We start from the raw sequence: 14,890 nt of genomic DNA, 5'->3' as shown, positions 1-14,890 counted from the left end.
TGACTAACTTTTAAGACTAAACTTAGAGATTAATGTTACTGACCATTGGTTTAAGTGTAGTTACAGACTATTTAACTAATTTAGGTTTATGTTTTAGTTGTCTTACTTGAAAATATCTTACACTGGCCTATCTTCAAATATATCAGGGCCATAGTTTTGTCTTAAGATGTATACCATTAATGTTTTTTAAAAGGTTTGTTTGTGAAAAGTACCTAAATGTTTTTACATAACTAATGGCTAGTTATGCATCAATTTAAACCTGTGGGAAACAACCCAATAAAGTTATAAAGCTTAAAATGTTGTCTTAGAATTCTTTAAATTCTAAAGGTATGAAAAAGATGTAAAGATGCTGTAAATACCACATATTTACAGCATCTTTACATCTTTTTCATACCTTTAGAATTTAAAGAATTCTAAGACAACATTTTAAGCTTTATAACTTTATTGGGTTGTTTCCCACAGGTTTAAATTGATGCATAACTAGCCATTAGTTATGTAAAAACATTTAGGTACTTTTCACAAACAAACCTTTTAAAAAACATTAATGGTATACATCTTAAGACAAAACTATGGCCCTGATATATTTGAAGATAGGCCAGTGTAAGATATTTTCAAGTAAGACAACTAAAACATAAACCTAAATTAGTTAAATAGTCTGTAACTACACTTAAACCAATGGTCAGTAACATTAATCTCTAAGTTTAGTCTTAAAAGTTAGTCATACATTTTTGTCTTCATGATTGAACATAACTGCTTTAAGTATCATGCGAAAAAATATGAAAAAGATGTAAAGATGCTGTAAATATGTGGATCCTTAAAGAACAGGCCAACATTAGAAATAATAACTAATAATCATACATAAAGAGAATATGTATTTGGTTATCGTAGTTTTAGTATTCTAATCTATTTTCCATGACATAAACATGTCATGTGTCTTATAAAGTTTTTAATAATTGTTTATAGAATTATTGCAATGAAATTGTAATGTTATGTCAAAATTAAGTCTTGTTCTTTAACAGTCTTGTTTCTCCTTTCTCAGGTAAACGTGTGTGTACAATATACCATGCAGAATATCTATATGTCCTTAAACGTCTTGTGATCTAAATGGCTTGAACCCCAGTAATCGCTGCTTGCAGCTATATTTAAAGCTATTTTTTGTGTCATAACCTTATTAAGGTCACTGGTGGTATACAAAGTTTGACTGTTGATTAACTCTTCCCACAGACACTACTGTGTTATGGTTTCTCTCCAGTATGAACTCTCTGATGATCTCTGAATTGAAATGGATTAGAGAAGCTTACTCCACAGGGAGAGCAGACTTAAGGGCCGGGTATACTTTTTTCCGTGTCCGGCTCATGGACAGCTTTCAAAGCATACTCAGCTAGCCGTGTTGGAAATGTAGTGTTGTGGCCAAAAGTTTTGAGATCTACATTAATATTAGTTTTCACAAAGTTTGCTGCTAAACTGCTTTTATGTCTTTGTTTCAAGGCTTTTATGGACAATTACATGACATTATGCAAAGAGCTAGTATTTGCAGTGTTGGCCGTTCTTTTTCAGGACCTCTGCAATTCGACTGGGCATGCTCTCAATCAACTTCTGGGCCAAATCCTGACAGATAGCAACCCATTCTTTCATAATCACTTCTTGGAGTTTGTCAGAATTAGTGGGTTTTTGTTTGTCCACCCGCCTCTTGAGGATTGACCACAAGTTCTCAATGGGATTAAGGGTGTTTTCACATATGTTGGTGCGCACCGTGGTGCGGCCTCGGAGCAAGGTCATAATCGTTAACGAAAACGAACGAAGGTGGGAAAAAACATTGTCGTTAACTGAAATAAAAATAAAAACGAGGCATTACAAAAAAACTGTAATGTGTGTCTGGCAAAACTAACTAAAATAAAAATATAGATTAAATGTCCTTAGTTTTCGTCTTTGTCTTTTATAGAGCAAATTACACGTTCAGCTTCAAATTCCTTTCCATTCAAATTCCTTTCTCACTCACGCGTCACACACACACATTCGCGAATTAATGACTCGTTTAAGTTGAGCAAACGGGCTAAACGTTTTGAATTGGTTCGCGAATCAGTTTAAATGAATTGTTTAGATCGCTGCAACAACTGAATCGTCTGATGCGGTTTTGCTTGTGTCTAGAAACACGCAGAACATAAAGAGTGTTGTATTACGTGAATATGAATTTACTAATCTTTTAACTAAAAGCTAAAAGCTACCCGCCATTATATACGTGCGACCTGTTCGTCGTCAGAAACATTTAAACGCGCGCAACCTCCAGAAGCACTGTGAACACGTGACTGAATGAAGAAAGTCCATCGATGATTGACGTCTGATTCGCTGTCTACTGTACTGTTAGTGCTTCTCACAACACACACACGTGACATGAGATTCACAACATAAGAAAACATGAGTTATTTTCTAAAATCAGTTTGTATTTCATGTAAGTGTAAACTGTTGATGACCATCTTAGGAGATTCTCTGAGTTAACTTTAATATGCATAACTGAATGCAAAACACTGTAGGTTTACTTGTCTGATATTTCAGCTATAAGCTGTATACATCAACATTAAGTTTTCAGACAATACAGGCAAAAATCCTCAGTTTGCTGTGGAGTCAAGAAATGTCTAAACATTAAAAGATAAACAGACAAAAGTACAGAAATGTCACCTGTTTTAACCTGCACACTATTCCAACTCAATAACACAACACGTTTGCATTTTAATACTATCTAATGTGGCCACGTTGAGACTATTAACTGTCAAGTGAACTGTGTCCTAATGCATTAATTGTTCACACGTGTGTAGTATCAGTTTGATCAATTTCTTTTGAGTTTTGCGTTTGGGTACAACATACAAGTCAGCATTAAAGGCTGTTTTTCTTTGTTGTTAAACCATGTATGTGTTGAAACATAATCAAAGGTTGATAAAATGTGACTTCTGTACTTCTGACACACTGATATTCATCTTACCAATTTCTGGTCTCCACAGCAAACTTTTGTCTTTACTGTCCTGATACTTATGGTGTGCACTGTATACTGTGTGTGCATGTATGTGTGTATTTTTTTCTCAAGAGTAACTACTAACTCACTACTTGAGTATTTATTTCTTTAGATTACTTCTTTTCACCTGTGGTTATTTGTCATGGTATTGTCTCAGACTGAGCTCTCTGACAATCTGACAGAAATGTCTTGTTGTGGCTCAAAAATGGGTTGAATACATGCGGTTCATGTATGTCTTCTTTAGTCTGTTGGCTCTTTAAGTTTTTTACTGGCACACATCACATTTTGCACTTACTGTGGAATGTTGAACTTGAGACTGTTTACATATTTGTGCCCATATGTACATTTTATGTACTGGTTTTATTTTTGAATTAATATTTTCTAAAATTGATGTTTAATTAATATGATGTTTTTGTTGAGTTATTATTACACAATTCTTTTTCTGACCTTTTTGAATCTTGCCCCTGACAAATAACCCAAATTATGAAAAAGACTAAAACTAACACTAAAACTAATAAAAACTAAACTAAAACTAAGCATTTTCAAAAAATAAAAACTAAACTAAACTAGCAAACCCACTTCAAAAACTAATTAAAACTAAACTGAATTTGAAAACAAAAAGTCAAAACGAAATAAAAATAAAAACTAATGAAAAATGCAAAACTATAATAACCTTGCCTCGGAGCGCACCAAAATACATTGTATCATTTTTCAGTTAGTGCAGTACGTGTTCACATATATATATTTTTTACTTTACTCGAAATGCCGCACCGTACACCATGTGACAACGGTCAGCGCTGTCATTGGTCGTTTCCACGACAACCAGCCTGACAGGGAGAGCGCAGCTATCAAGATGTGGAGATAAACGATGCAGTGTATATGTGAAAACACCCTAAGATCTGGGGAGTTTCCAGACCATGGACCCAAATTTCAACGTTCTGGTCCCAGAGCCACTTGGTTATCACTTTTGCCTTATGGCACGGTGCTCCATAGTGCTGGAAAATGCATTGTTCTTCACCAAACGGTTGTTGGATTGTTGGAAGAAGTTGCTGTTGGAGGGTGTTTTGGTACCATTCTTTATTCATGGCTGTGTTTTTGGGCAGAATTGTGAGTGAGCCTACTCCCTTGGATGAGAAGCAACCCCACACATGAATAGTCTCAGGATGCTTTACTGTTGGCATGACACAGGACTGATGGTAGTGCTCACCTTCCAGATGCCCCAAACAAACGGAAGGGGGCTTCATCAGAGAATATGACTTTGCCCCAGTCCTCAGCAGTCTATTCACTATACTTTCTGCAGATGATTAAGCTGTCCCTGATGTTTTTTTTTTGGAGAGAAGTGGCTTCTTTGCTGCCCTTCTTGACACCAGGCCATCTTCCAAAAGTCTTTGCCTCACTGTGCGTGCAGATGCGCTCACACCTGCCTGCTGCCATTCCTGAGCAAGCTCGCCTCGACTGTCAAGCCACGACTGTACACAAAACAAATGATTTTTCATTCAAATTATTACTCTACCAGGCCTTCAGAGCCGCACTGATTTTCGAGTCAGGTCGGGTCAGGTCACTTCACTTCGGCTTGGTTAGCTTTTCCATCGAGTTAGTATTACTTCTGAGTGGGAGGGATTATAGGCATGTCGTTATATTTGCGCTGCCTACTGCGGTGACATCATACAAGTGAGGGCGTTGTTGTACAACCCTAAATCAGAAAAAGTTGGGATACTGTAGAAATTGGGAGTAAAAAAGGAATGGAATAATTTACAAATCTCATAAACTTATATTTTATTCACAATAGAATAAAGATAACATATAAAATGTTGAAAGTGAGACATTTTGAAATGTCATGCCAAATATTGTCTCATTTTGGATTTCATGAGAGATACACATTCCAAAAAAAGTTGGGACAGGTAGCAATAAGAGGCCGGAAAGTTAAATGTACATATAAGGAACAGCTGGAGGAGGACCAATGTTTAGGAATAGAAATGTTGTCCCATTCTTGTCTAAAATAGGCTTCTAGTTGCTGAACTGTCTGAGATCTTCTTTGTCGCATCTTCCTCTTTATGATGCGCCTTTTTATGATGCGCCAAATGTTTTCTGTGGGTGAAAGATCTGGACTGCAGGCTGGCCATTTCAGTATTCAGATCCTTCTTCTACGCAGTCTTGATGTTGTAATAGTTGCAGTATGTGGTCTGGCATTGTCATGTTGGAAAATGCAATGTTTTCCCTAAAGAGACGACGTCTGAATGGGAGCATATGTTGCTCTACAACTTGGATAAACCTTTCAGCATTGATGGTGCCTTTCCAGATGTGTAAGCTGCCCATGCCTCACACACTCATGCAGCCCCAAACCATCAGAGATGCAGGTTTCTTAAATGAGCACTAATAACAACTTGGGATGTCCTTGTCCTCTTTAGTCCAGACGAAATTGCGTCCCAGTTTTCCAAAAAGAACTTCAAATTTTGATTCGTCTGACCACAGAACAGTTTTCCACTTTGCCAAAGTCCATTTTAAATAAGCCTAGGCCCAGAGAAAACGCATGCACTTTTGAGTCATGTTTAGATATGGCTTCTTGTTTGACCTATAGACACTACAGTGATGAGACCTATAACTGGCAACGGCAAATGGCACGGTGGATTGCATTTATGAATCCTCTTGTGCTTTAGTAATGAAGACCGTTGACTAAAACTCTTCCCACAGACACTACAGTGATAAGGTTTCTCTCCAGTATGAACTCTCTGATGGGCTTGTAACTGACCTGAATAAGCAAACATCTTGTTACACTGAGAACATTTGAAAGGTTTATCACCTGTATGAACTCTTTGGTGCTTTAGTACGTTTGACTGTTGACTAAAACTCTTCCCACAGACACTACAGTTATAAGGTTTCTCTCCAGTGTGAACTCTCTCATGGTATTTTAAGGAACTTGACTGAGCAAACGTCTTGTCACACTGAGAGCATTTGTAAGGTTTTTCACCTGTATGAAGTCTCTTGTGACATAGTAATGTAGTTTGTTGACTAAAACTCTTCCCACAAACATTACAGTGATGAGGTTTCTCTCCAGTATGAACTCTTTGATGAACTCTGAATTTAGATGAACTACTGAAGCTCTTTCGACAGTGAGAGCAGGCGTAAGGTTTCTCTCCAGTGTGAATTCTCTGATGGACTTTGAATTGACCTGAATAAGAAAATGTCATGTGACACTGAGAGCATTTGAAAGGTTTTTCACCTGTATGAATTCTCTTGTGATTTAGTAAAGTAGTTTGTTGACTAAAACTCTTCCCACAGACACTACAGTGATAAGGTTTCTCTCCAGTATGAACTCTTTGATGAACTCTGAATTTAGATGAACTAGTGAAGCTCTTTCCACAGTGCGAGCAGGCGTAAGGTTTCTCTCCAGTGTGAACTCTCTGATGGACTATCAGCTGATATTTATGACAGAAACGTTTACCACAGTGTGAACACTGATAGAGTTTCTCTTTAAAGTGAGTATTCTCGTGTTTTTTTAATGAACCTGAATCCCTAAAGGTTTTGTCACATTCACTGCACTGATACGGTCTCTCATTGGTGTGTAAAAGCACATGTCTCTTCAGATTATATTTACAGCTAAATCTCTTCTCACAGTGAGGACACTCGTAAGGTTTTTCTCCTGTATGAATTCTCTGATGAATTTTAAGATATTGTTTGGTTTTGAAGGAATTTCCACATTCAGTGCAGTAGAAAGGCTTTTCACCACTGTGTGTCCTCATGTGAACATTTAGATCAGAAGAACAGACACAAATCGTCCCACACTGCTCACAGTGAAACTGCTTCTTCTTCTCTTTGTGGTCTTCTGAATGAAGTTTCTTCTCTTGTAAGGTAGTAAAGCTGATCTCAGATCTGGTGAAGAGTTTCTGTTCTGTGTGTTTTCTCTCATGTCTCTCTAAAAGTCTCTGTGAGCTGAATGTCTTTCCACAGGTGATGCAGGAAAGAGTTTGTGCTGTCAGTCGCTCTTTTGATGTTGAGGACGCTATTTCTATATCCAAACATGAATCACTCTTCACATCTGAAAGAAACACGAAACAATTAAATTGTCTTTTCACTCTTATTTACACAAAGAAGGATGAAGAATTGAGATTCTGTTTTATTAAATTGTTTCTCCTCCTTGGTTGTTCAGTGTGTGTTCATGACTAGGCTACGACACATGCTGCTAACGTCTTCTACTGACGGAGTGGCCAGTGTACAGACACAATACGCTGGCAAGTAATTTGCGCATTTATACAGGCGGTTTTAGTATTGTTTACAATGTTTGAATAATGGGTAGGGCTCCAGACTGAGAGTATTTTTCCTGCCTATGTGACTACGTTTTATTAAAGGTTGCACTGGTGCGACTGGGAAATTTAAATATAATTATGTTAATATTATGCGCTGGCAATTACGTCTACAGCGCATCCAGTCACTCTCCCTTGTTGCTGCCCCTCCCCCGAGAGATTTATCGTTTCGCTGATTTTATCGGCCAATATGAGCATGTCCCAGATATATCTGTATCTGCGTAAAAGCCGCAGATATGCAGCCAATATGAAAGTTTTTCACAGAACAAAGAAATGCTTTTAAATGATGTAAGGCTAATGCTAAGCGGAAGTTTTCTAAGATTGTTATTCACGCTGGCACAAATGACACCAGGCTCTGCTAGTCGGAAATCACCAAAGATACTATTAAGGAGATGTGTGAAATTGCAAAAACAATGTCAGACAATGTAATATGCTCTGGTCCCCTCCCCGCCTACCGGGGAGGTAAAACACACAGTAGATTAGTGTCTCTCAATGGCTGGATGTCAAAGTGGTGCCCTCAGCATATTGTAGGGTTTATAGACAATTGGAAGCATTTCTGGGGGAGACCATTCCTCCTAACCCGAGATGGCCTTCATCCATCATCGGAAGGAAGTGCTATACTCACTAGAAATCTGATCAAAAGTTTTAATTCTGATATAGTCTGACTATCCAGGGCCCAGGTCAAGAAACAGACGGATCGGCTTAACTATCCGTCTGTTAGCTGCCGTGATATGTCAAGATCACTTATATCCCAGCACTTTGATTCGATCTTACCAGAACATCAACACATTTCAACTGTATCTGTTCCCTGAACAAACAAATACAGAGCACCACTTGCCACATCTAGTACAAATCTGATTAACATAAAATTAGAAAACAATACATTAACAGATGAACCTCGAAGGTTAAAATTCGGCCTTCTTAACATTAGATCGCTAACCAATAAAGAACCTATTGTCAATGAAATAATTACAGACCAAAACTTAGATGCATTCTGTTTAACAGAAAACTGGCTTAAAGCAGACGACTACATTAGTTTAAATGAATCCACCCTACAAGACTATTATTATAAACACGAACCTCGATTAAAGAGGAGAGGGGGTGGTGTAGCTGCAATATACAACAAAACTTTTAAAGTAAACCAAAAATCTGAACTAAAATTTAAATCATTTGAACTAATGTTGTTAAATATGGAAATAACTGATCGTAACAACAAACAGCTTTCTTTTGCCGTAGCTACCATCTATAGACCTTCGGGCCACCATGCAGACTTCGTTAAAGAAATAGCAGATTTCCTGTCTGAGCTTGTAGTCACTGTAGATAAAGCACTTATCGTTGGTGATTTTAATATTCATGTGGATAACCCAAAAGATGCATTAGGACGTGCGTTTATGGATGTTCTAAATGCTCTCGGTATTAAACAAAACGTGTCAGGGCCCACGCATACTCGTAAGCACACATTAGACTTAATTCTGTCACTCGGACTCAATATTACCGACATCGAAATATCACCTCAGAGTGATGCAGTTTCTGACCATTACCTTGTGTCATACACTGTACTTCTAGATAGGATCACTCGACCCACAACATGCTACCGACTAGCCAGAACAATAATTTCCACCACTAAAGATAGCTTTATTAGCACTCTTCCAGGCCTGTCCCAAATGAAACATGTAGCCGATAACTGTGACGATCTAGATATTGTAATAGAAAACCTGAACAATGTCTGTTCTAACACGTTGGATGCCGTTGCTCCCATTCGAAAAAAGAGAATCAAAGAAAAATGCCAGCTCCATTGTATAACCATCACACCGCAGCCCTTAAAAAGGCAGCTAGAAAAATGGAAAGAAATTATAGAAGCACAAAGCTAGAGGTATGGCGTGCAGCATGGAAAAAGAGAGTTAAACACTACAGACAGGCTATTATAACCGCCAGATCTACCTATTTCAGCAAGCTTATAAATGAGAATCATAATAACCCTTGTTTCCGCTTTAGCACAGTTGCGAAACTGACTAGAAACAAAGAACAAAAAGAAACCAATAGTAAACTTCAACACAATAGTAATGATTTCATGAACTTCTTTTCTAACAAAATTACGGCTATTAGGGAAAACATCGTAGCTACCCAAGCAGCCACCACTCTACCCAATAGTTCATTTAACACTAGATTACCATACAAACAGCTTGATTCATTTAAACCTACTACAACAGATGAGCTTTCTAAACTAGTCGCATCTTCCAAATCATCGTCCTGTATATTAGACCCCGTTCCCACAAAATTACTATTACACTGCTATGCGGATGATACCCAGCTTTACATCTCCTCACATCCCAGCGAAATACACACGTTTTCTAAGCTAACGGACTGCATTAGCGATGTTAGTGACTGGATGGCACATAACTTTCTCATGCTAAACTCCAATAAGACAGAGATACTTATTATCGAACCGAATCGCTTCAAACATAATATGAAAGATTACAAGTTGCCCATAGATGGCTGCACTGTGGTGCCAACCTCCATGGTTAAGAACTTAGGCGTGATGTTCGACAGCAATTTATCCTTCGATAGTCATATCTCTGCCACACAGCATTCTTCCATCTTAGAAATATCTCAAAAATACGCCATATGCTGTCTATGCTGTCTGCATCTTTACTCAGGTCTGTGTTTTAATGTAGCCTTAAGCTTTTACAACAAAGTAAGAAAAAAGTTGATTGTAAGTTTGATAGTTACAGTAGGCTAAGGAAAATATACTAGTCAACATTTGAAGTGGATCAAAACCTCTTATAAAAGATGTCTTAAAACTAGGGCTGGACCAGAAAATTCGAATATTCGAATATTCGTTCCGTGGGTTGACATTCGATTTTCAGTTTTGAGATTCGAATATATAGCCTATATATAAATATTTTTCAGCGTTAATGCGGAGCTTTTGCCAAGCAGGAAGTGCGCTTCACGCTCCCGCTCTGTAGGTGGCGCAGAGAGACCAACATCCATAGTCAACAGCCATCAAACAGCACCAGTGGAAGAGATCGCCTCGAACGGAAAGCGCGCTTCCTGCTTTGCCATTCACGCTAATAGTGTTGTAAATAACGTTCAGTTTCTTGCAAAAACTGATTGATTTGCTTCACAAGACGTCAATATGTCACACAGAGTTATGGGGGATTACTTTTGTATTGGATATATATGCTTTAGCTCTTAAAGTGTGCGGATCGGTTGACTTGCATGACGGAGCACTGGGGTTTCTGCAAAATATCTTCTTTATTGTTCTGCTGATGAAAAAAACATATTGATGGTGTAAGTGTTATAAATAAACTTGATTTTGAAAGTATGCTACCGTTTTATTACAGTTTGTTGAACTTCGTTCATTTATTTTCGTTGTTTTATTTAAATAGCCTACCCTTTACGTTGTCAGTAATTACTGTGCTGCTAATTTCTGATACGGGAATGTTTATTTGTTAGAAAAATGTTAGGCTACCTTATTAAAAGTATTGCTCTTGTGTTTTGTTTCACTAATGCTGTTCTCGCAGGACGCGTGACAGGCACGCCGCTTCCAGCTTGCGCTGTTCTGTAGTATTTTTAAAGTTTATTTCTTAAAGTTTATTCTAAACGTGTCACATGTCCATATTGCACGAAAAAAGGGACTACACTCCCTTGAGTCCGCAGCAACACATCCGCCACATAATAAAACTGTAGATAAACGGACACACACACTCACACACACAGATTCCTGCCTTTATTAAAGAGAAAAATATGTTCAGCCCCTCCTTCCGAAGCTTCGAATATTCGATTTTATTTCTACTAGAGCTTCGAAGCTCAAAAAATGGTATTCGGAACAGCCCTACTTAAAACTAATTCCCAATACACATTCTTGTCTTTGGTGAACTTTGATGAACTTTTCTGATCCACTTCAAATGTTGACTAGTGTATATGTTAAGCGTGAAGTGAAAATAAAAATGTATATAATGAAAAATTATTCTGTATTTGTAATGTATTCATTAATGCAGTAAAAAATTTGGACTTAGTTTAGGTGTTTATTTTTTGTTTTTACACCACCCAGTGTCTGGTGCCACCAAATTAAGGCCCATGGCTACCAGGTCTACAATTTGGTGGCGCCAGTGCCACTCCTCTTAAATGTTAGCCTGGAGCCCTGCATTATGGCTTAAATAAAAAAAGTGGATACAAAAAACATTAGCAACTAGGTCAGCAGGTGACGTCATCAGCATGTGCCAAAGTCTGGTCGTGAACGCACACTGAACAACCAAGGAAGGGAACAAATTGCTGAACAAAATCATTCGTTTTGTTTTCTTTGCGTACAAAGTGTTCTCGTCGCTTCATAATATTATTACTGAACGACTGATTTTTGAAAGACCTTTTTGGTGATATCTTTCATTCTTCAGGGTTCCCACATAGTTAAAGGAACAGTATGTAGGATTGTGGCCAAAACTGGTATTGCAATCACAAAACGTGTGGCTAAAACTGGTACTGCAATCACACAGCTGGTGGCCAATATACAAAACGACAACATAAACATCAGTTGAGGGCTGCAACTCCACTTTTTAAATGACAATATCCTGGCCAGACCACTGTTGTCAGTGATATAAGTATTTGAAATGAAAATTATTTCTCAATGTCTAGTGACACATCAGGGCCATTTTATGATTAATTGATATAAATTTCTTACATACTGTTCCTTTAACTTCAAATTCAAGGACCTTTCAAGGACTTTCTATGTCCAATACCCTTAAATTCAAGGACTAAATGTGGGGACACATTTCAAGTGAGAGCAAGGTTACATTGTGTTACCTCTTAAGATACATTGTTACAGTTCCCTTTCGAGGGAACTCGCGCTGCGTCACTGGGGTGACACTTTCAAATTCAACCAATGGTGAGGCTTAATGACAAAGAAAGGGTGACGCAGGAGCCAGGAAGTATATCACCATCTGAAATATTGCCAAAGACGGCATTAAAGGGACGCAGGAAGTATGGCAAGGGAGACGCAGCGCCTCGTTCCCTTCTCAGGGAACAACAGTTACATACGTAACCAGAGAGGTTTTTATTTGTCAAACACAACTATGCAAAAAAAGCATTTTGTATGAATCAACATTAGCATACAGAAGATATAAGCATTTAAAGCAAAACATTTTTGCATGTGTACATAAAAAGTCTAGAATTTGCATGATATTATCCTACACTACACAAGGAATAATATGGATTTTTTTTTTTGCATAAAATAGATTCAAGCACTTTCAATGACCTGTATCCATGTATGTATATTTTCAAAAACTACCCAGGGCCTTGAATTTTCGCCCCCAGATTCACAAACTTTCAAGGATTTCAAGGACCCGTGGGAACCCTGATTCTTGTTTGGGGAAAAAAATTGTGAAATAGGGGTGGGATATATTGGCGAAAATGAATATCTCTGTATTTTTCCTCGATAACTATATTTGGCCGATATTTTTGCAATCCTTCAAAGAAATGTGTTCAAACTTATGAATACCAATGTTTTAGTTTGTACAAAAAAAAGTTTTTTTTAGAAGTTAAAAGAAGCCCTGTTCGTGTTCGGAGGCTATTCCGGTGGATCTCTTGGGAAAATGTATTCCATCTTTTGGACTCATCATTATACAACGCAATTTTCTAATGATGCACTCACGAAGCTCGCCACTTGCGGATGCCACAGACATTTAAGAACAACTTTTTAACGTCAGACTTCAGTTTTCCGCAAACAACGCATATTTTGCCCAGCAGCTATTTTATTAATCGTACATCAGCTTTACTCTTTACGTTTTTCGATTGTTGCTTCAACCTAAGAAACGTCATAAAAGGTAAGAACTCCGTAGTTGTATTGCAAATTAGTAGCAGCTTACTCTCGTGCAATTGAGGAACGATCGTAATTTTGTACAAAGACATCCAACATAAAATACAGTCAAACAAACTCCTACATTAAAATCGCTACATATAATTGTTTAGGTCGGCCATTCCCAAACTGTGGTCCGCGGACCACTAGTGGTCCGTGAGGGTACTGCAGGTGGTCCTTGTAAAGGCAAAATAAAATATAAAATAATATATTTTTTTAAGAATAATATATATTTTTTTAAGAATCTGTTGTACTGATGTGATGACCAGTTATAGTTTTAGTGCTAGTAAGCCTTTTTAGAGGTGCAGATTAATTCAAGACTTTGTGTAGACACATTTTATTATGAGTATTATGAGGTGGTCCGCGAAAATTCTTGATTACAAATAGTGGTCCACACGCACAAAAAGTTTGAAAACCCCTGGTTTAGGTTATAGGTTATAGTGTGCGTTATTTGTTTTCTTTTTAACTCCCTTCAGCAATTTCATGATTGGGTGGTCGGATTGTACAAATTATGAAATATTCGATATCCAAATTTTGCGTATCACCCAGAAAACAATTCGGATATTATCGTCTAAAGGATATCACCCACCTCCATTTTGAAACTAACTAGATTCAATGGGACAGACAGAAACCTCCCAGCTAACAATTTTTGGTTCCCAGAACGTTTCCAGAACAGATAACCTAACGCTCCCTGTTGGTTTCCCAGGAAAGTTCTTGATGTCAATAGAATGTTCCCTCTGGGTTTAGGTAACGTTCCCCTAACCTTGTGAAACATTAAAGAAACATTCCGCAAACAATCTGCTAACATTGCCTTAACGTTCTGATAATGTTCCTCTAACCTCTATATTGTGATATGCCTGAATGTAAATATCAGACTAAAAATGATGTGTTGTTAAACAGTGCTTATTGTTCAGACAACATGAACTGGAGATTATTTTAAATATAAAAATACATAAGCATTACATATTTTGTTTAGATAACAGTGTATTTTATAAAAAATGGAGCAACCTCAGGAGAATGAAGGACTGAGGAGAAGTGTGGCAGAAGGCACCATCACTCAAAAGACCATCCCACAGAGTCTCTCATCGGTGCCTCAAGTATGCATTAAGGGATATCAACATCAAGTCCTATACAACAGATCTTTTGTCCACACATATTTAAGTTTATGTTACGAAATGAAGAAAGAGATAAAAGAATTTGCTAAATTAATAAAGTCTTGGAGGTAAAACGTTAGCTATCTCCATTTTTACATCAATCAAAAGCTTTTTTAATATTATATTCTCTTCATATAGATGTTCAAATCGATCAAAACCACTAAAATATATATTTGGTCTCTCATATTTAAGTTACTAAATGACGAAAGAGAAAAAAGAAATCGGTAAAGTAATGTTGGTTTCTGAGGTGAAATTTAACGACAGTGAGGCGAAGTTCGTAAGCGCGTGCTGGAAAAGCGGAGTAGAGAAGCGTGTGTTGCAGCAGTGGAGCGTGCACGACTTGCGCACTAATAAATAATACAATGGATTTATTCATGTTTTCAATTTCCTTAAATATTTGTTGGATAGCAGCAGTAGTGATCTACGGTGGCCGGGTGGTGCACATACCGGAACATTTGAAAAGCAAACTTAAGCTCAAAACACAACAAAATAAAGCCATAACACAACAAAATAAATTACAACACAATGGAAACAATCCAAAACGGAAACGCTCCCGTACACTAGGGGGCTCTTTTGG

General features: G+C 37.6%; 1 protein-coding gene across 1 annotated transcript in view; it reads right to left on the bottom strand.

Moving 5' to 3' along the window:
- Positions 1-749: 749 nt before the first annotated feature.
- Positions 750-14,890, bottom strand: part of LOC135771691 (uncharacterized) — a 30,809-nt gene continuing 16,668 nt past the window's right edge. The window contains exon 6 of the mRNA XM_065282051.2: positions 750-7,043. Within this exon, the coding sequence (XP_065138123.2) occupies positions 5,557-7,043 (1,487 nt within the window). The 3' untranslated portion in view covers positions 750-5,556. The remainder of the gene's footprint in view (positions 7,044-14,890) is intronic.

The sequence above is a fragment of the Paramisgurnus dabryanus genome, chromosome 8, assembly GCF_030506205.2.
Source record: "Paramisgurnus dabryanus chromosome 8, PD_genome_1.1, whole genome shotgun sequence".
Classification (NCBI taxonomy): domain Eukaryota; kingdom Metazoa; phylum Chordata; class Actinopteri; order Cypriniformes; family Cobitidae; genus Paramisgurnus; species Paramisgurnus dabryanus.
This window is presented reverse-complemented; position numbering and strand designations above follow the sequence as displayed.